Below are 22,157 nucleotides of genomic sequence, written 5' to 3'. Positions count from 1 at the left end.
CTGGAGGAAGAGTAATTGAATTGTTTGTTGTTTGTTGCTGTTTTTGTTGCTCACTGGCTGTGTGGCGGTAATGGAGAGCAGCTACTTCATGGCGAAGGAGAGTGTTCATTTTCCTTGTTTCTTTTCACTCGCTCTGTAAATAGTTACCCGCTTCCAAGTTCACTTCCACCTGTGTTTTCTTCCACCCACTCTCCACGAATGTGACAGTCTCCTCTCCTATAATGTCTCTTGCTTTTTCACCACTTAAATTTATTTTCAGCTCTCTATCCCACACAGTAACTTTTGGTATTTCTCTTTGCTCTTTTTCTTCTCCGCTACAGACAGAACAATTTGTTCACACACTTAAAGATGAACTGGTCAAGAGTGCACTACTAGCACTGCATACAGCGCAGCCCGGCTACGTTTCCAAGAACCAGAAGCAGACCCCGGTGCAGACGGGCCAACATCAAGGCCACATCCACCAGCGCAGTGACCAGAATCAGAGTCCAGTCCAGGGACTCCCGGGTCACAGTCCAGCCACGCCAGTCACTGAGAGCACGGTGGTGTGCAACAACGTGGACGGATCACAAACCACAACTAAAGGTGAAGGAGGGCCTTTGCCTCTGAAGCACCAAGACTCCATACCGCACCATAAAGAGTATGATGAGGAGGAGTGGGTGAGTCAAACCTCTACATCATGAAGAAAACTGTGAAAGTCAAGACTTATTATTTGAGTACAAAAATAATTTTACAGCTAGTCCTCACTCTTGAGTTCACACAGGCAATAAGATGTATTGATGTAAGAAAAGCCTTTTTTGTGTCAAATAATTTTGTAATTTCCTTGCAAAATTAGATTTCATACCAATCATTATTTTTTTCATTTTAATGACGGAGTTTATACATTTCAGCATGACAAACCGACAGCAGAATATTATTGTGTGGTATCTTTATCACTGAATCTGCTTCTTTTCATTAAAGTGTGTCTGACTGTTGGTTTGTTTGCATGAGGACAGTGTCTGAAACACTGACAGCAGGAGTTTATCATGATTTCTGCACACCAGTGCCTAATTATCTCCCAGAATATTCCTCACCATGATAACACGACACATTCACACCATATTTTTTGAAGCAACACAGACCAAAATACACACCATGCATGTGCATGCTCGGATTATCATCTTTGTACTCTCTCACTCTCTGTGTCTCTCCCTCACACACACACACAAGTGAAAGTGCCTTTTCGTCAGTGAACAGCAGGAGCACAGGAAAAGAGAGAGAAAGATGCAAACAATGGAAACACTTGGAGAGAAATCTCAGAATATCCAGACAGCCATTTCCTTTGACCTTTCGGACACAAAGGCAGCTTAAAGGGAAACACCTTTTTGTTTTGTTTTTGACCATAAGGGAATCAATTTCTTTATAGTTCCAGCACATTTAACAGAATTAAGTCCCTGTTATCCTTTTCATTTCAATCTCACCACCTCAAATTAAGTGTAAGAGCGTGGTGGTCTAACCAGTGAAGCTGATCTGACTGCTGATTGTGTATCTGACTCTCAGGACAGGGTGTGGGCCAACGTCGCCAAATGTCTCAACTGTGTCATCGCCATGGTGGATAAACTCCAGGAGGAAGACGGCAGCAAACAGGAGACAGGAGTCCCTGAGCAGCAGCTCGCTGATGTCATCACCTCACACAACCCTGGTAAATAATCACTTTTGGTGAATCACAATCAGCACATTTCTGTGAGAAATGTCCATAAAATACAATTATAAATCGACAGCCATCCATTCTCTACTTTCTAAACCACTTTTCATCTACAGTATTGAATTAAGAAATTATTCATACTAGATTGATGTTAGATTTATTAATTCTTAACTGTAATATAAACAATATTTCCAGTTGAGTTCACTTTGCTTCTCTTGATGCTGTCATTGTTTTGGGTCGGTCAAATATTCTTGAAAAGCCCTGCTCCCTTCATACTACCTGCAGAGAGTAGTCTAAACGTGTGTCTGGAGCTCAGTCTTGAATGTGCGTTGTGAGATATCCTTCAGTGACACAAAGGGTTGGAACAAGAAGGTGATTGTTCCCTTTTTTTATATGATTGGTCCCAAAAAACTGAATTAAATGTCCTCATATGTAAATTAGAGCCATTGACTGAAACCCTCTGTTAACAGCTGTGTGTATGTTTGGACTGTGTGGCTATTTAGACATCAAATGTTTCACCTCATGTTTCTATGAAAGTCTTCAAAACTGGAATCTCTACAGAACATATTGAGCACATATGGTTACTGACTGCTGCTCACTGAAAACGTCTCTTTCTGAATGCAGAAGTTGTTTTTTTCCTTCCCCAGCAGATTGTGATGCATCATCGGTATACTCTCTATCATCATCATTATTATTGACAACATATCTGTTCTGATCACAAAACGGCAGCCAAGTTTAGCTCAAGAAGAGCTCTTGGGCTAACAAGATACATTAATAAACCAAATCAAATGCCCACTCTCGGTGTTAGAGAAATGAGACTGCACAGCCAATACTTTTCAGTGGATCTGCAGTCGCAGTTGAAAGGAGTGACACAAGACGCGAGAATCTCTGTTGTTTAAGCATTAGCAAAAACTCAAGTTGTTGCCAGAGAAGTAGATGAAAGTAATATTTGATATGCAGAGCCATTCACTGTTAACCACAAGCTGCCCACTCTCCCCTTACATCCAGTGAAATCCTGCCTCAAGCTTGTGTCCAGACAAGTGGCCAGCCTGTTACAGCTGCCAATTGGCACACACAGCAGCGGCATTAGTCCAACCAGGCGACAAGGAGAGGCTCTGCGTGTGTCTGTGTTTGATTTGCTATACTTATGGGGTCTGTGGTGCTTCGTACTGGACCATGCAAGTTTAAAGAGCGATTTGGAGGTTAGACTTTAAGGGCTAAAAATCAGGTGTGGGTTGGGTAAGGGTGGAGCGAGGGCATTGTGTTCTGTGATCTAAAGGTTTGGGTAAAGTGCCTGGAGAACATTTAGTCATCTCTGCAAGTGTTGGTGCAATCATTTTGTGCCTGTGTGTGCTTGTGTGTCTGAATGCGTCTATCCGAGTGAACTGGCAGGTAAGAGCAAGGCTATCCGCCCGTGTTCAGTCTGACAGATAAGCTCAACCCCCCCGAGCACCTTTATTAAGACGCTGAACAGGCTCAGAGCAAGTGGTCATCTGCTTGTCTAAATACAAACATGGGTGGAATAATGAGAGATGCTTTATCTCTGAGCGGAAAACGGTGAAGCCCGGGCTTTTGATGACAAGGCGTTGGGGGGGGGGGGGTTTAGATGTTTGGACAGGTGGGTTGGCAAAGAGATGACAGCTGGAGTTCTGTTTCCTCCCTCTCTGTGCAGAGGCGGTATTTGCAGAATGAGATAAGACATGATTTCTCTGACAAGACAAGGGCAAGCCTGATGCGCCATACGTTCTTGGTCGTATCCAACTGTTTAGTTTGCGTGTGTATGTGTGCGTTTGTGTGTCTGTCCGTGTGTCCGAGTGTCCACACTGATTCCTCCTTTCCCACCAAGAACTTTTCAGTATGTTACAGCTGAAGCAACTGAATGTGTGGTGGGAAAACGCAACTTGAAGATTGTTTATCCAACACTGCCCCCTGTTGGCCAGTGCAGGGATTATAAGAAACTTCTAGGTAGAGCAACTGCATAAAAGCATAAATCAATCAATCAGTCAATGCCTTTATTTGTCCCCAGTGGAGCAATTTTGTTTCACAACAGTAGGAGCACACAAAAGTACTAAAAGACACAGATACACATAGCATAATAAATAACATTATGCACAAGCCTGATAATAAATACTGTACATAAGAAAATACTCCCTCATACTCAGTTAAAAAGGACCGCTCAAGTTAAAAAGATATTCCACCCTAATGGGTAAACTACCTTTTCCTCCTGGCGTTTAGCAGAAGGTACAGAGGAGTAGGAGTTTGTATCTGTTCGTTTAAGCAAAAGACCCCATAAACATTATTTGTAAACTAATATTGGGTGTTCCCCAAAATGAATCCTCACCAAACTCATTCAATCTTTGAGTGTGTCTCACAGTGGATATATTCACAGCTGCAACAGATAATAGATATTAGATAAATATTAAATCAGTATATTATGACAATTAGTATAAACTAAATAGTGCTTTTGTTTCCCAACCAGGGGCACTTGTGCTCCAGGGGGTACTTCTGCTGCCAGGGGGTAAATGAAACACTTAATTAATCAGCTCAGCTCATAAAATTTACTTCTCTCAACTACCTAACCACCTAAAAAAAATATATATCCATATATGTGTTTGTTAAATGGGAAAATACACTCACAGGAGTAATGGTGTGATGCTGATTTTTAATAATTTACAATAACCGGTAAGTGGCCAATCAATCTGATTCAACTGTAACACATCAACATGACGTGTGTAAAAACAGAACAGGGTGCAGACAAGAGACAAACCAGAGGAATATTCACTCATTTAAGTCAGAACAAGATGTAAGTGGTGTAAAAACGGGCTATATAAATAAAATTGCCTTGCCTTCTGACTGTACTTTATCACAGCTGCAACTTAACATTATAATAAAAGTTGAGAGGAGTAACAATAGAGCATTATGTCATTACTCATATTCCCACTTTGATCAAGAGTTTTTTTTCTCAAGTATTTATATTTATCTTTTATTTGTTAAGTATTTCTTTCTTTACTAATCATACCAAGTCACTGTTATAAACACACATACACACACACAAACAGATTTTGCCCATGGCTGTAGATTTGTGGGTGCATGTCATGACATTTAGCACCATAAGTGTGATTTCCTACAGGAGCGTAGAGCAATTAGTTATCATACTGTACTGACTGGCTCAGCTGTCTCACAGCTATAACATCAGTGGTGTGACTGAGTGAGCGTATTTCTTCTATTTAGTCATTACCACCACACCTTCCTATACATATTTGTATGAGGTCCACCTGTGATTTATGCAAACATTAATTAATACTAAAAAATGTATTAAATATGTTGTTATGGATTGAACTGGTTTGCTATTATTGTTTACTGTGCTTGCTAACACAAGAAATACTGAGGACTGTGTTTATAATTCACTGACAATACTGTAAAGATCCATTTTATTTCATATTCAGTAAATAGCTGGACTGTGCTACTTGTCACACTTTAAGATTTGTGTTTGATTTCCTGGCTTCTTGTAATTTCAACTGTCAGGAAAACATGAGTTGCTGAACTGCTTTTGGTTTCTGGTGTGTTAATCTGACCACAACCACGTCATGACTGTCGTTCCATCTCTGTCTCCAACCCTCTCTCCTTATCCCCATCCCATCTCTCTGCTCACAGGCGACTGGAGGGAGCAGCTGTGTCCTCTGGTGACCAGGTTAAAGGAGTGTGTGACGGAGGTGGTGGAGAGGGCCAAGAGAGCCATGACTTTTGTGCTTCTGCAGGAGGCAGCCTGCAGCATACCACAGGGTTTCCTCCTCCAACAGAGGCGAGACGTGGTCTTCAGTCAGGCAGTAGGTGCAAACTGTGACATAATAGCAGCTCCTCAGAAGTTCTTTCGAGGGATGTCAAGGTCTGCGAAGTCATGCATTTGCCTTCGTTCATCCTTGCTCCTGTTTTAAACTCTTAATAGTCGTAAAGCAGTTTATTATATCTATTTTGTCCTTTGTGGTCCAAAGTGCAATACACTCAGCACTACTCTTCTTCTACTGTTACACACGTCCAGACTTGTGCCTAGCGTGTCCAAACAACAACTTTTTCCAAAACATTATTAAGATAAGTACAGGTTCCATTTAGATGACACATTCTTTATACCACAATGTAATATATACATCCACAGAATGTATATATTAGTTCTCCACAGTTTATATGGCAACTCAAACCATGTACGCATGATTACACCTGTGAGGCTGTTTGACCTGCTTATCCTTGTACTGCAGGTAAATCATCTTAGACTGTGTTTGTTTGTTTGTCTGTTTGTGCCAGGAATAACTTGCAGGTCATATGGCTGTGTGTGTGTGTTTGTGCGCGTGTTTTATCAGCTGGCAGCCTTAGCCTGTGGTTTCGTGATGAGGCTGTATGCAGGAATGCAGGACAAAGGATTCATGAGGCAGCTCCACCTGGTTGGCTTGGTAGCCCAGTTTGAAAGCCTGCTAAGCACCTACAGTGAGTAATGTTTTATAAGAGTTAACTGGCAGCTTCAAGAAATGCAGCTTTTCACTTTCAATAAAAATAATTACCATCATGTACTGTAGCACGCCACACCTGAAAATGATTATTGCAGGCTTTTATTGCTTCTCCGCCTATTGGCTAAGATCAAATGTAGTTATTGTAAGCTTTCATTGGCATAGTACAGTATCTTGAGGATGAATCAGTTTTATACAGAGACAGGACTAAATCAAATGGTGGCCCTTGGAGGCCCTTGTAAGACATAGCACACAGATTGTTGTTACCTGCACCAGCTTGATCAACGTCCTCCTTGGTTTTGTAAAGCTCATGGTGCAGCTCACAGAAACGTGAAATGGCCAGTGAACGTAGTAGCTGAAAGCAGAGCAAGGAGCTTTCTGGCACTGAAGAGATAAGGGGAGCGGAAAATCTTTACCCTTTTTTTATGATCCATGTCTCCACCGAATAGTAACTCTGAAAGTATCAATTCCAGACAGTTTCTGAGTCATACAGTATTTAGCCGTGTGCTATTTTTGAATCTGAGTTGAGCTCACCTCATTTTGACAGTGTTTGACAGCTAAGAATTAAATCCACACTAATCATATTTTGCCAACTTGTTTTAAGGTGAAGAGATTGGGATGCTGGAGGACATGGAGGTTGGAATCTCAGACCTGCAAAGAGTCCTTTTCAAGATCACAGAGGCCAAGACAGATGACCTCAGCGACCTCCAGCCTTTAGTGTGTGGCCGACGGTGAGTTGTTATGTCCTCTGTTTGCTTATGTGCTTTAATCTTCTACACGCCTAATCTAACATTCACTTTCTGTGATGATTACACATCCTGAAGATAAATCTGTTATAGGAACATACCAGTAACTGAAACAGATAACTGTCTGATCGCTTGATGAGCATTAAAGTTACAAGCTGTAATTTTATAATTTTAAGGTTTGAAACACTTTGTGTTTGATAAGGTTAATAAGTACTTCATGTAAGTTGGAGCTTGGCCATTTAATGATTTCAAGTAACAGGCAGCCAGTCTTAGTGTGCAAGTGCTGGAGTAATGCATTAATTTGCTAGGTGAGGGTTAACATTTGTGCAGCAGCGCTGTGTACCAAGAGTCAGTGAAAGGGGCTTAAACTGATGTCAGCATCAATATCATTCCAGTGCTCGAGACAAGAGAAGAAAAGCATGTGTACTTTATGTCAGTCAATAAGTGACAGGCGTGGTATGACTGTTTTTACAACGTGTTTCACAAGTAGGCCTACTGTATGTTCGTGTTAAGACAGCCAACATTTTCACATCAGTTAGGCTTCTGGGTTGAATGGCAAGGCAAGGCAATTTTATCTGTATAGCCCATTTTTACAAACAGTTTGTCTCAAATGGCTTTACATACAGTAGCATCATAACAACATCATCTGCCCTTAGACCCTCACATCAACTGAGGAAAAACTCCCAAGAAAACCTGTTTATTGAAAATATCAGAGGGCCAAGGACAGAGCATCGAGGGACACAGAAAACATCACAATATAATGGGTTAATAGGTTGGCGCTGTATGGATATAAGTTGACTTAACAGTACAGTCTCCTCTTTTAGCTGTTAGACGTAGATCATTTAACCTTAATGAGGGTTTCTCTGAAGGAAAACTATTGATAATCTCATTACTATTCCTAAAGGATTATCATTTGGTTGAGATAATATTTTTATCCAACTATGATAAAAATGGTAATTTAGAAATAGGTCTGTAATTATCAAGTAACAGGGGATTCAAAATAGATTTTTTTTTCCTTTTCAGTTAAGGTTAAGTTATTGCAGGATTAAAGCAAAATTACCACAGGTAGGAGGACAGCTAATGATTAAAAGCATAACATGACCAACACAGGAGAATCTCTGTTGGAGGATTTCATTTTCATTTTGAGAAATTATTTTATCTTGTACTCAGATGTTAGTGTTTTAAAACTGGCAAAGTGAAGGTTAGAGGATTAATGTTGTAGTTTGGAAGAATTCAGGGATTCAACCAGCATCCAATTTGGAATTGAATGCTCTTCATCTTCCCAATGAAACGAGCAGCAGATATTTCTGTCTGTTTTCCGGTACAAGGTCTGCTGTTAAGGACAGAATTGATTATATTAACTATGACTCTGGGGCTTTGATTGTTTTTAGATGTTATGTTAGAAACATATGCTGCTATGGCATGAATCTACTGCATTTTAGTAGTTTGTCATACATTCTTTGTATTTATTGTGTATTATGGGTAACAGTGGATTGTTTCATGATCAGGGGTTATCATTTTGCCAAAGTGTTTGAAATCAGCCCTCTTTTTTTCAATGGAGCATTTGAGATGTTAATTGTCAGAAGACATTAATAGTTCATTTGGTTTCTGAGGAGAGGTTCAAATGGGAAAATTGAAATAGGCAGCAATGAATTTGGCTGCAGAGTCAGCAGGAATAATGTAAGACCATGTGATATAGATGGAGTTTAAAAATAGGACAGGGTAAAAGATGTCTACTAACTCTCTAGGTTCTCCGAGCAGAAAACCAGAAGAAAGCACCAAGTTAAGGGTATGACTTTTTTAGAGTGTGTCGCTCTTTTAACCGACTGAACAAGGCTGACTCATTCCACAAACTATAAAAGCACATCTCTCAAGGGTTGTGCAGGGCAAGAAACGTGAATGTTGAAGTCACCTAAAATAAGGAATTGACAAGAGATCAGGAATTTCTGTGATGAAAGTTGTAGAGCATAGACAAAAACCTGTAATAAATTAACAGAACCAGAAATGAGAAAACAGGTCAGAGCAGTACAGCTGTAGTTTATGGCGAATCATGAGGAAGTAGCTCTGTCTTTCAAATCCTAGTTAAACGTCAAGCCACACGTGAATAAAATAAAGTGTTTAGAGCTTCTCATAGTAACATGACTGTAGTCATACCACAACACTTTGTCATGGTGTGTAACTGCCGAGTCACATGGATCATGACTGGCACTTCTGTAACATAATAGTTCAGCTGAAAGATATTTGCCACAAGGTCAGGACAAGTTTTATTTGAGCTTGTTACTACGTGCTTTATGCTAGGGGTGATAAGATGATACACTCTTGTTGCCCCACACACTCCCAGTCCCAATCTGTCAGGCAGTCTGTCTCACACACTTACGCTTTCCCTCTCATATGCAGGCAAATCACCTTTCTCTCTTTTTACAGCTTGTTCTGACCTGTCTTTGGTGTCAAATTGTACAACTTCCAAAGCTTATCAAATTCTGCAGCATTTGCAAAGCTGAATGAATTACTGATTAATACTTCTGTTCCTTTAACTTCCTTTTTTCCCTCTCTCTCTCTCTCTCTCTCTGCATTCAGAGACCACTTCACAGTAGAAGTGCCATTACCAAGACTGGTTTTCCAGACCTTGCCAGAAGAGATCAAGGAGGGCAAGCCTCTACGAATATTTCCGGTGCTGTTTAACGTGGGGATCAATGAACAACAAACTATAGCAGAGAGGTACAGCAGACACCTCTGTATTCATGCTGAAGTACTCAAGGAAAATCACTCCATAAAAGCATGTTAGCCGAGGCCAGTGTGGTCTTAAACTCATCAACCTCATATAAAGAGATAAAGTTGTCCAGAGCTTATTCTTTATCCTTTACTCCCAACAGGAATGCTTTTTTTTTATCCAGATCTGTAACTAATTTACAAATATATTTCTAACCAAAATATTTAGTGCATGTCCTTCCTTTTGTTTTCTCTGAATTTACTGTTTGTTGTTCCACTATAATTGTCTTTATTTCCTCTGTCATCCTCCCAGGTTTGGAGATATTTCCCTACAAGAAAGAATAAACCAGAAGAACTTTGAGATGTTAGAAGCCTATTACAAATCATTAAGTGAAAAGGTGCCACTAGAATGTGAGTGCAAAGTGACTCTTATACGCAGTATCACACATAGATGTGTTGAGGAGAGGAGAATCTGCAAGTTGTTTTGTTTTTTCCGCATGTATTTAGTTTGACATCAGAGCTGCAGGGAGCGTGTCTCAACAGAGTTGTATTTGTAACCAAACAAAACAAACAAAAAAACAAAACAGACCCAGTCACTTGCAATGTGTCTCATGTGTTCTTTGGACAGGTCTACCTTGTTTTCAAACACAGACTGACATAAAGGAATTACTTGAAACCCTGGGCCAGAATGTAGTCACAAAGAAGAGGAAGAATGTGGAGATACTGTGGATTGCTGGAGCGGTGAGCAGTGTTTTATTGTAACTCTCTGTTCCTGTCAGGGAAGTGTTTTCTCTGAAACATATGCAAAACTTTCTATCTTGCACAACCAAGCTACGGTAACTAATGCACCTTAATGTAATCTATCGAAACGTCCAACATATCGACATATCATGAGAACTGAGCAGAGGGTGACACTATTCAGACCCTGACCCAGACCCTTAACTTGCATTCATTAACTGTTGGCGCATTACTATACATGTTCCGACATCCCGTGATCTGATTTGTTTTATTTACAATAAAAATATTTTATAGCACCAAGAGTTAACAGCTGCATTAGCTGCTCTGTCTGTTGAGCTGCAGTAAGGTAAATTGTATAACCAGCATGCAAACAAATATCAGTATAAGAAACATCTGGACATAATATGGGATAGGCCCAAGTCCACTCAACACACACACACCTTTTCACCAAGTTATTTTTTCATGTTAGCATGCTAATGTCTAAAGTAACACTAAACACAGAGTCCCCCTGAGACTGATGGAAGTTTCCTTCTTTTTACATGTATTGGTCTTAAATCAAATAGTTAAACACATTAAATTCTGACCTGTGGGTGGCACTAGAGACGTTAGTCTTCATCCTTGACCAAAGTTGTGCACATTGTATTTTCTAAATAAACATATCTACATGTGAACAAACCTAAGTGATTCTCAAAATTGTTATTTCATAGGATAATGATTTAAGGTATAACTTAACCGTATAATTCTGTACCTGAGATGTGTAACTGCTTTTTGTGATAATAAAAAAAAAAAATTATCCTTACATGTACCTTGAAACTATTTAAAGTGCACAAGTAAAACAAGTCAAATGTCTTTACAAGCTGAATCATTTTTACTTACAAAAAGAAGGAACAGTTTGCACTAATGATCGCCATAAACACTGCATGCATATTTTTCTTCTCTTTGCTCCAGATCTGCCGAAGATTAAATGGCATCAGGTTCACCAGCTGTAAAAGTGCCAAAGACCGGACATCCATGTCTGTCACATTAGAGCAGTGTGCCCTCCTACGTGATGAACACCAGCTCAGCAAGGATTTCTTCATCCGTGCTCTGGACTGTATGCGGAGGTAAGTTAGTAATGAAAGTAGTTGGCTACAAAAATGTTATGGGTGCAAGTTATTGTTCGAGCCACTCCCAGTTATTGTGAGTCATTTGATGAGTCAGTTCAAAAAAAAAAATAAAATAATAAAAAAAAAAACTGTGGCAGTAAGACCAGCCCTAAAAATCAGTCATGTCTTTGACAGACTGACTGACTGACCTGCTGCTCACGTTTCCACCATTGGTCAGACAAATGCAACACCACTGGGGTGGAGTTTCAATTAGAGTTGTGTTCAATTAGAGTTGTGTTTACACCCTGCAGTGTTGACATTTTAGCACATTGTTGCTAGATTTCGAGACTGTTTTCAAACAGGGTGTAAACCTAGAGCATGAGTGGAATGGCGTATTAATGCCAACCTGAGGCTTAAGGCAGTAATTCTTGTTACACAAAGTCTAACAAGCCAGCCTGAACGAGAAAGAGAATTAACTAAATATGCAGAGCAGGAGAGTGGGAGGGAGAGAGAGAAGTCACTGGGAACTGCTAGAATCAAATAGCATGTAAATAAGAGAAACACCAGCAATTTGAAACGAAACAACGCACATACTGAAGCACAAAAATAAAAGTTTGATTAAAGAGGAACTATGCCGGATTTGTATCTTAACTATGCTACATTTTTACCTTAATTAAACAGCTTTGGACTAATTGTGATGGTTTAAAGGGATACAGAAACGATAATTCACCAATGTTCTACTCACCGTCATGCCAAGGAAGGGTTTGGAGAACTTTCAGAGTCATCAAAACGCTTTTGGCATCCTGGGGGGGTCTGGCAGGCAACGGATTTTCATATAATGGTGGCGGATATTGCTCACTTTTGAATCGTAGCTCCTAGTGGCTCTGTTGATGTTTGTGCCCATACGCAAGATTTGCTGCGAGATGTTCTTCCATGTTTACATCATACAGTACATCCAATGGTTTACAATGATGAACTAACATCTCGCAGCAAATGTTACACTTGCGCACAAACACCAACAGAGCCACTGGGAGCTACTGCTACATTGAGGCTAAAAACAGAGATCAAATTCATTTTTCCAAACAACTTTTTCATGTCACGGCTTCAGGACACTTGGGTCAGTACGGACGAGCAGTATGGAGGTATTTGGATGTTTCATAGTGTGTGTTTTGGACGATTCAAAAGTGAGCACTATCCGCCGCCATTATATGAAAATCTGTTGCCAGCCGGACCCCCCCTGGAACTTAAAAAGCGTTTTTATGACTCCAAAAGTTCTCCAAACCCTTCCTTGGCATGACGGTGAGTATACTGTAACGAGGGAGAATGGAGGCTCTCTGCCTTCCACGTGCGTGTCATTTATTGAATCTCTGGGCAGAAAACCGGTCTCCCAGCTCTCGTCTCTGCGACACAAACACCCCCGTAACCTGTAATCTCTTGCTTATGATGGATTTAACTACACAAATATACACGTAACATTGTATATGATATGTAACGCTATTTACCACTTTATTAATTGATTTCTTGCCAGCTTTGTTGTAAACAAATGCACATGGCTGGGAGGAGGGTTAGCAACACAGCGGAAAATCGACCAGACTTGCATAGTTTCTCTTTAAGAAATCAATGGTTATGAAATAAGTGGTTCTTCTAAATCTGTTGAGTAGCTATAGCAGCCAGGACATACTTTTTTTGTAAACATCTTCTCTTGGACATAAACATGTTGGTTTGGCGACATGTTTTTACAGATGGATATCTTGAACAGATGAAATTCCTGCACACTTGCATAACTTTGATCCTGGACAAGGCAACTTTTCGGTCTATATATGCAGTATATAATATATATATAGATTAAAGACCGAATCCTGGCTCTGTCCAGGATTAAAGACTTTATGCAAGTTAACAGTTTCCAGGAATTTCTTCTGTTCTTGATATGCTCTGGTTTTTTCCTATGCACTTTTTGATACGACTTCTCAGAAGTGTGCATGAGCTCACTCATTGAGCACACTCATTTTTACAGATGGATATCTTGAAATAACATGAAACCGAAACTATCTGCATGAGAGCATGTAGAAATGTTTTTTGTAATTTCAGTGAACTGACTCTTAAATTAATTATGCCAAACATTTAGTAGTGGCTTAGTTCTGGACTTCTGTGATCCTTTCAAAGAGACGTCATTAACCTGCACCCACAACCTGCATCTTTGAGCAATTGCTGACTCCGTCCATCACACATGAAAAGCATTTTGATTGCTCCCAGCTTGTAAACATCGTCATGTGTTCCCTCCACCATCACCGCCTTCTCTTGCACATTCAAAGGCAGCCATGCTTGTTTCTGACACTGCTGCCTTTGTGTTTACCAGCAGAGTAAACATCTCCATCTGTCTCAATCTGATAAGGTCTGACCGGTAAAGTGCACATCTGAAATACCAGTATGGTGGCCTGTTTACTCCAGCTGATGGCAACCGTGTTAGCAGACAAAGATGCAAATACAGTGCATGAGAACTAATCCCAACTCAACTAGTTGAAATAACTAGCAACAAGCCAGAGTAATTAAGAATTGGTGACAGCTCCACAATAACTAATTTGCTGTTTATTAGTTACCTGTCACACTTGCTACAAGGATCAGTGTTGTACCCCAAAGCAGATACAACTCAAGCTGCCAACAGCCAGGGTTTAGGGTGAGTTTTATCTGGAAGGATCTTTGAAGGGTGGGAGGCTGAAGGAGTGGTGAGAGCAACAGAGAACTGCGAACTGAGTTGCGGGGTTAGAAGTGGAGAGCAGTGGCTGAGGCGTAAGAAAGATGGGCGCCACCTTGAGCTCACTAGAGGGCCTTGTGGTACCACAGACGGCATGGAACAACCTGGCGTGGTAGTGGGATGGAGTGGAGTAGAGGCTTCGTGTACGGTACTGTGGCTGATGAGCAGATTGGATGTGGGTGTGCCCGGGGTTCCCACAGCCTCTGCAAAGAGAGAGAGAGCACCGCCCACCACCGGCAGACACAGAGGAAAGAGACAGGGAGAACAAACAGAGAACACTAGGGGAGCACAAGAGATAAATGGTGGAGTTGTTACCTTGATCGCATCTCAAAATAATTGATGAATATGTTATAGACGCCCAACAAGTAGTCAACGCAACCCTCTATTAATATACTAACTTTGCATTAATGGTATTATCTACACAGCAAAACAATGGCCCTCAAATTGTTTATCACTAAAAGTGACAAATTGAATATTTACTATACGACTGTGACCATAACTCCATAACTCACCAGGGAGTGTACACCAGTAAGAGTACAAGTGTGTAACAAATGTTTGAGTTTACTCTATGTGTCAAACAGCAGTGGCACAGGTGCTGCAGTCACACAGTAGTTCATTGTTGGAATGCAATGTACCTCTACATGACTGTATTTGCATCCACAGTTTTTGCTTGTAAAATGTGTGCTTAAGGTTTTGTTTAATCATAGTTGAGTGCACTCCAATAATCTACAGTGATTCCTTCCTGGCAAAATGAAGTTATCCTTTTTGACCATCTGAGTTTCCATCCTCTGTGACGGTACTCTACCTTAGATAGATAAGAGCTGTCAAAAAAAAAAGATTCAACATGTGATAGATGTCGAAGAAGTAGCTGACTGTAACATCTCGATTTTGAAATTGGCAAATATTGTCTTTTTGCTGAGAAATAGGTGACCGCCTTTTGCCAGAATTTGTTTGGATTTAATAGGCACTAATTTTTTTTTATTGACTTAAATGTTTACAAGTGGAAAGTCACAGTTTGCATCTACTGTATGTGTAGAACAGCCTCAGCTGCAGCTGCATCAACTTCTCCACTGATTTTTTTATTTTATTTTTTTAACCAGAATTGGTTCATTGTTTGTCTTGAACAAAGGAAGGGAAGCTTTCATGTTGATAAATAAACAGGCTGGACTAGTTTACGCCATTGTTACTCTCCTGTGTACTCGGCTGCACTTGATACACACACTTGTGCACAACTTCGGCAGCATTTTAATGCCTTTTATTGTTGAGTTCTACTTTAATTAGCCTGCAGTTTTCATTGGCACTGATAATGTGCCGTTCTGAACATGCAAAAACAATTACAGTTACATAGTGTCTTTTAATCAGGTTTATTCTTCTCGTCAGTCGAACCATCAGGTATTTCATGCATGCTGTTTCTTTGACTCACCTGAAACCTACAGACATTTACTTATCCGTCTTGTCAAGAGCCTTTATATTCCCATGCGATTCTTACATGGACCTCTGACCTTTAAAACTGGATTGTCATTCATAATTGTAAATTCTAAAGTTAGAACATGTATGAAATGTGATACCCCCTATGCATGCTGCCACTACTGCACTGAAGGGAGTGAGTGTATTAAGTGCTGCACTGTCTCTGAACACTGAACCCCTACTCGTCAAAGAGAGCTGATTATCTCGAGGAAACCCAGCTCACTCTCTGATAATGATGTTTTTAGTCTTGCCAACAGCGTGTCAGTCTTGGAGAGCTGGAGGGCAAACGCATTCCACAACAAACCTGTTCAACCGCACCATAAGCATGCATCACTGTGGTGAACTGAAATGAGTGGTTGGTAGTTCGATTAGATGGGATGAAAGTGTTTCATACATGGAGCTTCGTCTGTTTCAATTTTCATTTACCTTTGCATGCCTCCTTCTTCCATCTTGAATCAGTCAAGTCATTTCATCACATGGCTTATAGTGCAGCTTTTCATGCGCCTGGTTCTCACATTTCTGCTCCATCACTGCTTGCTTCTCTGTGGCTCTTTACAAAGTCTGTACTAATGGCTCTGTCTAAGTGGTTCTTCTGGCACCACCCTGATTGGGCTCTCAAGTGATCAAGAGGTCAAGATGTGGTAGAAGACCCACTCAGACAGCATCTTGACTGTACTAACAACGTAGTGTTTTGATCTATCTCTGGTCATTCTGTTTCACTCTGATGGGCTACCCCTGCAGTCGGCTGACCCAGGGGGACATTGGGCAGTGGGAGGACCCTGAGGCCGGCGCAGTGACAGAGAACAAACCGGCGTCACGACACTTTTACCCCATTGCCCTGCTGCTTGTTAGTTCCCACTTACTGGTTGTGTGGCTCATTTTAAGTCTTGTTTTTCTGCTTGCAAAATATCAATAAATTGCTGACAATGCCATCTCTACTCACTTCCCCTTTCTGTGTTTGCAATTTATTCTTTATTGAGTGGTATTAATGTGATTTAACTGGATTTCCTGTTATGGGGTAACTAGAGTTGTTGCAGAAAGTCAATCCCTGTGCAGCTGCTGAGGACTTTGTTTTGGAAGTTCAACAAATTTGGAAATGTATTTGTTTATTTAAATTTGTTTTTTATTAGGTTTTCAAAAAAAAACTATAGTGAGAAAAAACAAAACCATTGAAACTGACAGAGAGCTAAAAGATACAATTGCAAGAATGCCATACATGGATCCCATCTCCTGTATGCATCATCGGATATAATATACTACATACATACATACATACATACATACATACATACATACATAACTAGTTGTTTGCTTCAATTTGTTACATTTTCAATAGTCAACCCATGTGCAGATAAAAGGCATTGACACCAAAGCTTGCATTAAGCCGAAGTGTTTACGAAATTGGGTCCATATACGTAGAGTGCTTCTCACAGTCGGATTGTCTGTCCGAGCCCCCACCGCTAATGGCAATGGGCTACACAAGATAGATGGTGAACATGCCTGCTGTTCCATGAGAGACCAGTTTGGACCTTCCCCTTTCACAAAAGTATTGTACCAAACAGTCACTTTATGAATATTGGCCGCCCAGTAATAATATAAAAAGTTTGGCAGCGATAGACTGCCATTTGTTTTGTGTTTCTCCAGGACAGATTTGCATACACATGGTACAGTCTTATCCCAAATGAATGTGCTAATATACAGTATTTATCTAGTTCTTTAAAATATGATTTCAGCAAGAAAATGGGAACTGTCTGGAATAAGTATAGACATTTGGGAAGAATAACCATCTTAATTGAGTTAATGCGACCGGCCATAGATAATGGAAGCGTTGACCAGCGATTGGTATCCTTCCTACAGTAGCTTGATCTATAAGTGGTCTAAAGTTAAGTTTGAGAAGGTCTTTATACAGTAATGGCGCGTTACCTTGACTCCTAAATATGTTAGGGGGCCTGTTTCGCATGAATCAAAGGACATCGTCAATGCTTTTCTGTTAACGGGGAATAATACACTCTATGTAAAATTGATTTTATAACCTGAGGCCAAACTTTGAATTGAATTTTCAGGGTCTGATATAAATAGCAAAAGGTCGTCCGCATATAATGAGACTTTATGGACTTGCCCTCCCCTGTTAATCCCCAATATTTCATTGTTTTGTCGCAGAGCTATAGCCAATGGCTCAATCGATGTATTTATTTTTGTTATTAAGTTCATACTAACTACTCAACACATATACAATTTACAGTGGAAACGTTTTCTCAAAATCAAACTGCACCTTTTAATTTTGACCACCAGATATCCCCATCACAAAATAAGCGTCAGAAACATCTTTTAAAGTGAACCAGTGACAGATATAATCTAGTTTTAAGTAAATGTCCTTCAAACAGTATTAAACAGTGCAGGGTTAAATTCACCTGCAGATGAACACACACTTTCCATACCAGTGAGTTTTTACAGTATATATTTCATTGACACAATCTTGAATGTCCATTCATTCCATCCATCATAATGAGAGAATATGTAACTCGATGCAATGGTCTGGCTCACTGAGGGCTTCATGGCATACACAATTTGGACACACTAACAATACAGAATGAACAATGGGTCATTATTGGTTTTGGTCTATTGTTCATTTGCTGATCGGAAACATGCTGAATATTTCTTCCTTGTCCTTTAACTTAAAAGATCATAAGAGCAGCTGATGTAGGACATGGACATTTGAGGTAACCAACAGAAGAGACTGAGCAGCTTTTCAGACAACTGTATTGCTCAAAACAGACATTGTTAAAAAGAAAGTAAAAGGCTCGCCATCTGGCGTCTATGTGGATTTTGTATGTCTGACGAAGAGCTTTTGCTCGAAACGTTACACTGTTCCTGATAATAAATGGACTGCATTTAGGAGCCCTGCGGTGTGCGAGCCTTTGACTTTCTTTTTAATTCTTGCATTTTTTGGCTCAGCACCTGCCCAAAGTTTTTGTTACGGATGTGCGTGTGACCTCTCCTTTTTTTTCAAAACAGACATTGCCAATAACATATTGTCTGTTTTCCAGTCAAAACATGTCAAGGTAGTGACTTTTCTCACGTTACATACTATGTCTTGTATATACCGTAAGAACCTTGTTCCACTATTGCAAATAACAGATGTCCTCACTTTGCGGATTTCTACAGCTTTGGTGTTTCTCTGTCTTTCAGTTGACAGACGATCTTTCCTCATCTCTCTGAAATATTCTACTGTGGCTCTTGTCTCTTTATTGCTTAGTCACAACATTACATTGTTTTCTGTGTACTGTAGGTACATGAACATAGCTCACTGTGGAGTCAAACAAGAAACAATCACATTAAATACATTGACCAAACTTTCACAATTTCCTTAAGCCTCTCCTGTGTTTTCTTAGCCTAAATGCAAATCTAACCTAACCTGAGATCCTGAGGAAAAATTTACACTCAGGATTGTTTTATTATTTTCATTATCCCATCTTTCCCTCTGTCTTGACTAGTCTTCCAGTACCTGATGCAGAAAAACATCCCCACCGCACAATGTTGTCCCCACCACGTGATTGTCAAGGATGCTATTGATGAGGTGAAGCTTTGTGCTTGACCAAATAGTTGAAACATCTTGTCATCACACCAGAGGATCTTGCTTATTATAATATTTAATAATATTATATATATTATACTCCGTAGAGTTGTCCTGGTGCCTTTTCAGCAAATTCCCTAAAGGGAGGTTGGGAATCTCTTATGGCTTCTAGCTTGATGAACTGCGCCGATGATTATCCTTTTCATGCTTATTCACAGAGACCTTTAGGTTGTTTGTTACAGTATCTTCCTGACTGAGGCTCTAAAAAGAAAGTCTTCCCTTTCTGAATGTTTGAGGCTACAGGGCTCTTGGACACTTTCTATGTTGCAGCCTTATTCCTAGGATTTTGTTCTGACACACATCGATTAGACCTTACAGTATATCAACGGGTGTGATCTGAAAACTGTGTTGTGGTCCAGTTTTTTATTTTATTTTATTCCACTTACAAAACATTACAAAAAAGTTTTTGAATTGTAAATGTGGTTCATCGAATGAATTAAATGCATTTTAAGATGAATTTGAAACACTGTAAACTTGAACTAGGATAATCTCTATCTCATTATGTAACATCATTGATGAGGGATCAGATGGCTAGAGACATCTGTTATGTATAACAGTATAGTGTTATGTATAAGTACTGTAGTAGTGTGTCAGTATTTCCAGTTCATTCCTGTATGCTGTGTGGACTTGTACAGCCTGCATCAAAAACACATCTTTGAAGCTTAAATTTTTTTTTTTGTTGTTGAGAATGAATCACACATGAGCTAATTCATATCTAAGGTATTTTTTCCCCTCATCATCGAGGTTGAGGTTTTACACTACATGTTGTCGGTGTTGAGCAACAGAACAGTCGTTATTAACTTGGCTCCAGTGTACTGGATTTATTCTGCACTGTTCATCTAGTGGATGACAGCTGTTACTCGAGCAGAAACTAAACTGTCATCACTTTCATACAGTGTGGATGAGCTGCTGCACCTTGCATGCAACTATGCTCCTACACCCAGAGTCAGTTTCAATAGAAGAAGTTCACTTCCTTTTACAAGGGCATATCAGTTGCAGTAGAGTTGTCCTGTCATGAATCTGGAAATCTAACCCTTTGGCTCTTGTCCCAACCCACATTACCTTTTCAAGTAGAGACATCATATTTGATAAATGACTGGAGCATTAGCAGACATGAGTTAATACAGACTGAGGGTACGGAAACCTGAATACGTAAATGAGCCAGGTCTTGGCTGAAAGGCGGCTTGGGGGATTGACATTGAATGCTGGTCATTTGATTGTAATATCAAAGTGCTCTAATTTTAAATAGTATTTTTTATGCCTCTGCACCAGTGACAGCCAGAGTTGTTGTTGTTTCTGGGTTGTCCTTCCATCCCCATTTGTCCCACTTTAACTCATGCAGTACCTTAGTCTTGACTTGACAAGAACCTCTTCAATATTTGGCATACATATTCAAGAAAGAACAGATTTTAGTGGTCACAGATCAAAATCATGGTGACCTCACAAGACATGGTTTTGACTCTTCAGTTTTGGCATAATATACATTTGTCTGGCAGGATGTCATGTCACATTTAGGTCATAATGTTTTATATTGTATTTATTGTTCTTTAAAAACACCTCTGTGTTGTCATCATTCATCTCTACAGCTGCAGGAAGGGGAAATTATGATCATATTTTCTGCAAAATATGTTTATATGGTGGAGACGTATAACCACCAGGCAGTTATTCTAGTTTACAGGTTTCTGTCTTTCATTGCAAACATCATTCAAAAACCCACTCATGTTTATTTTTTTGTTTTTTTCTTTTCCGTTCCTCCCTCATTCCCCTTCACCCTCTTTATTTGGCCATCAGAGAAGGATGTCGGATTGAGAACGTTCAAAAGAATATTAGATGCAGGAAATATGCCTTCAACATGTTGCAGCTGATGGCCTTTCCCAAGTGCTACCGACCACCAGAGGGGACTTACGGCAAAGCTGACTCTTGAGAACATAACTCACATGCTGCAGGACCAGTCATTCTGTACTAGATACAAAAGTTTGTAAATGAGTGTAAATTGTTTATAACTGGTAACCCAACCAACTTGCTGGATGTTATAATTTGTTGTTTTTGTCACTCTTCCTTTCATTTGAGGATTAATCCTGTATGCTCTTATCCCTGTTTCTCAAACAGGTAACTTGCAGAGTTAATGCACTTTCTCTCTCTCTCCCTCTGGTTTTTTTTCTCTGTTTATTTTCCATGACCAGCAGTGATAAACACTGACTCTGTAGGCAAACACACAAGTACACATTTGTACTAATCTGTGTGTGTCTGCACACTATGATTTGTGTATGTAAATCACCTCAAACAAGGTCAAAAGTGATTTCCCATGATGCTGTGTTTTTGTGGTATAAACATCCCTCTCCACAATTGGAAATGAACATTCCCTGGCCACATCCTTTGTTTGGACCTACTGAGCTTTACATGATGAAAGTCCACATTTTACAGCTAGAGAGCGACTGCACAGGAGTTCTGCCTTTCTGCAGTGTCTCATTAATGGACCTCTACATGTCTATACAAATCCAAACTCCCAGTGTATTGTGTTTCACTGAAGATGTATTTTGTTTAAGTTGGACCACACTGTCCTCGGGGACACATGTAATATACATGCATTTCAGAGCAAATATTTAATACTCATTACATTCTCTTACTGTTGTTCTTTCGTCACAATATTTTTATATCTCAAGGTACTATCCAAGAAACCACATGAAGTACAGCTAGCGTAGAATACAATGAGGATAATGATCCATCACTTCTGTATGCCATAAAACAAAGTCCATTATTTATTTTTGTATTTTAAAATGATTTTATATTCTAAGGGTTGATACCTTGGGCTGTAATGCATGTTTAATATGTATTTGTTTTGTTAC

The 22,157-nt window shown here is 39.8% G+C and overlaps 1 protein-coding gene across 1 annotated transcript in view; it reads left to right on the top strand.

The window, feature by feature from the left end:
• Nucleotides 1-21,235, top strand: part of inpp4b (inositol polyphosphate-4-phosphatase type II B) — a gene marked incomplete at its 3' end in the record, with an annotated part of 138,200 nt that extends 116,965 nt beyond the window's left edge. Inside the window, exons 13-22 of the mRNA XM_083972504.1 lie at nucleotides 321-656; nucleotides 1,537-1,678; nucleotides 5,336-5,508; nucleotides 6,037-6,160; nucleotides 6,785-6,911; nucleotides 9,504-9,644; nucleotides 9,949-10,046; nucleotides 10,264-10,376; nucleotides 11,322-11,476; nucleotides 21,103-21,235. Of these exons, the coding sequence (XP_083828630.1) occupies nucleotides 321-656; nucleotides 1,537-1,678; nucleotides 5,336-5,508; nucleotides 6,037-6,160; nucleotides 6,785-6,911; nucleotides 9,504-9,644; nucleotides 9,949-10,046; nucleotides 10,264-10,376; nucleotides 11,322-11,476; nucleotides 21,103-21,235 (1,542 nt within the window). The remainder of the gene's footprint in view (nucleotides 1-320; nucleotides 657-1,536; nucleotides 1,679-5,335; nucleotides 5,509-6,036; nucleotides 6,161-6,784; nucleotides 6,912-9,503; nucleotides 9,645-9,948; nucleotides 10,047-10,263; nucleotides 10,377-11,321; nucleotides 11,477-21,102) is intronic.
• Nucleotides 21,236-22,157: the final 922 nt, after the last annotated feature.

This window comes from Trachurus trachurus (assembly GCF_905171665.1).
Source record: "Trachurus trachurus genome assembly, chromosome: 1".
NCBI classification, from domain to species: domain Eukaryota; kingdom Metazoa; phylum Chordata; class Actinopteri; order Carangiformes; family Carangidae; genus Trachurus; species Trachurus trachurus.
Note: the sequence above shows the minus strand (reverse complement) of the source record. Positions and strands in the feature narration are given on the sequence as shown.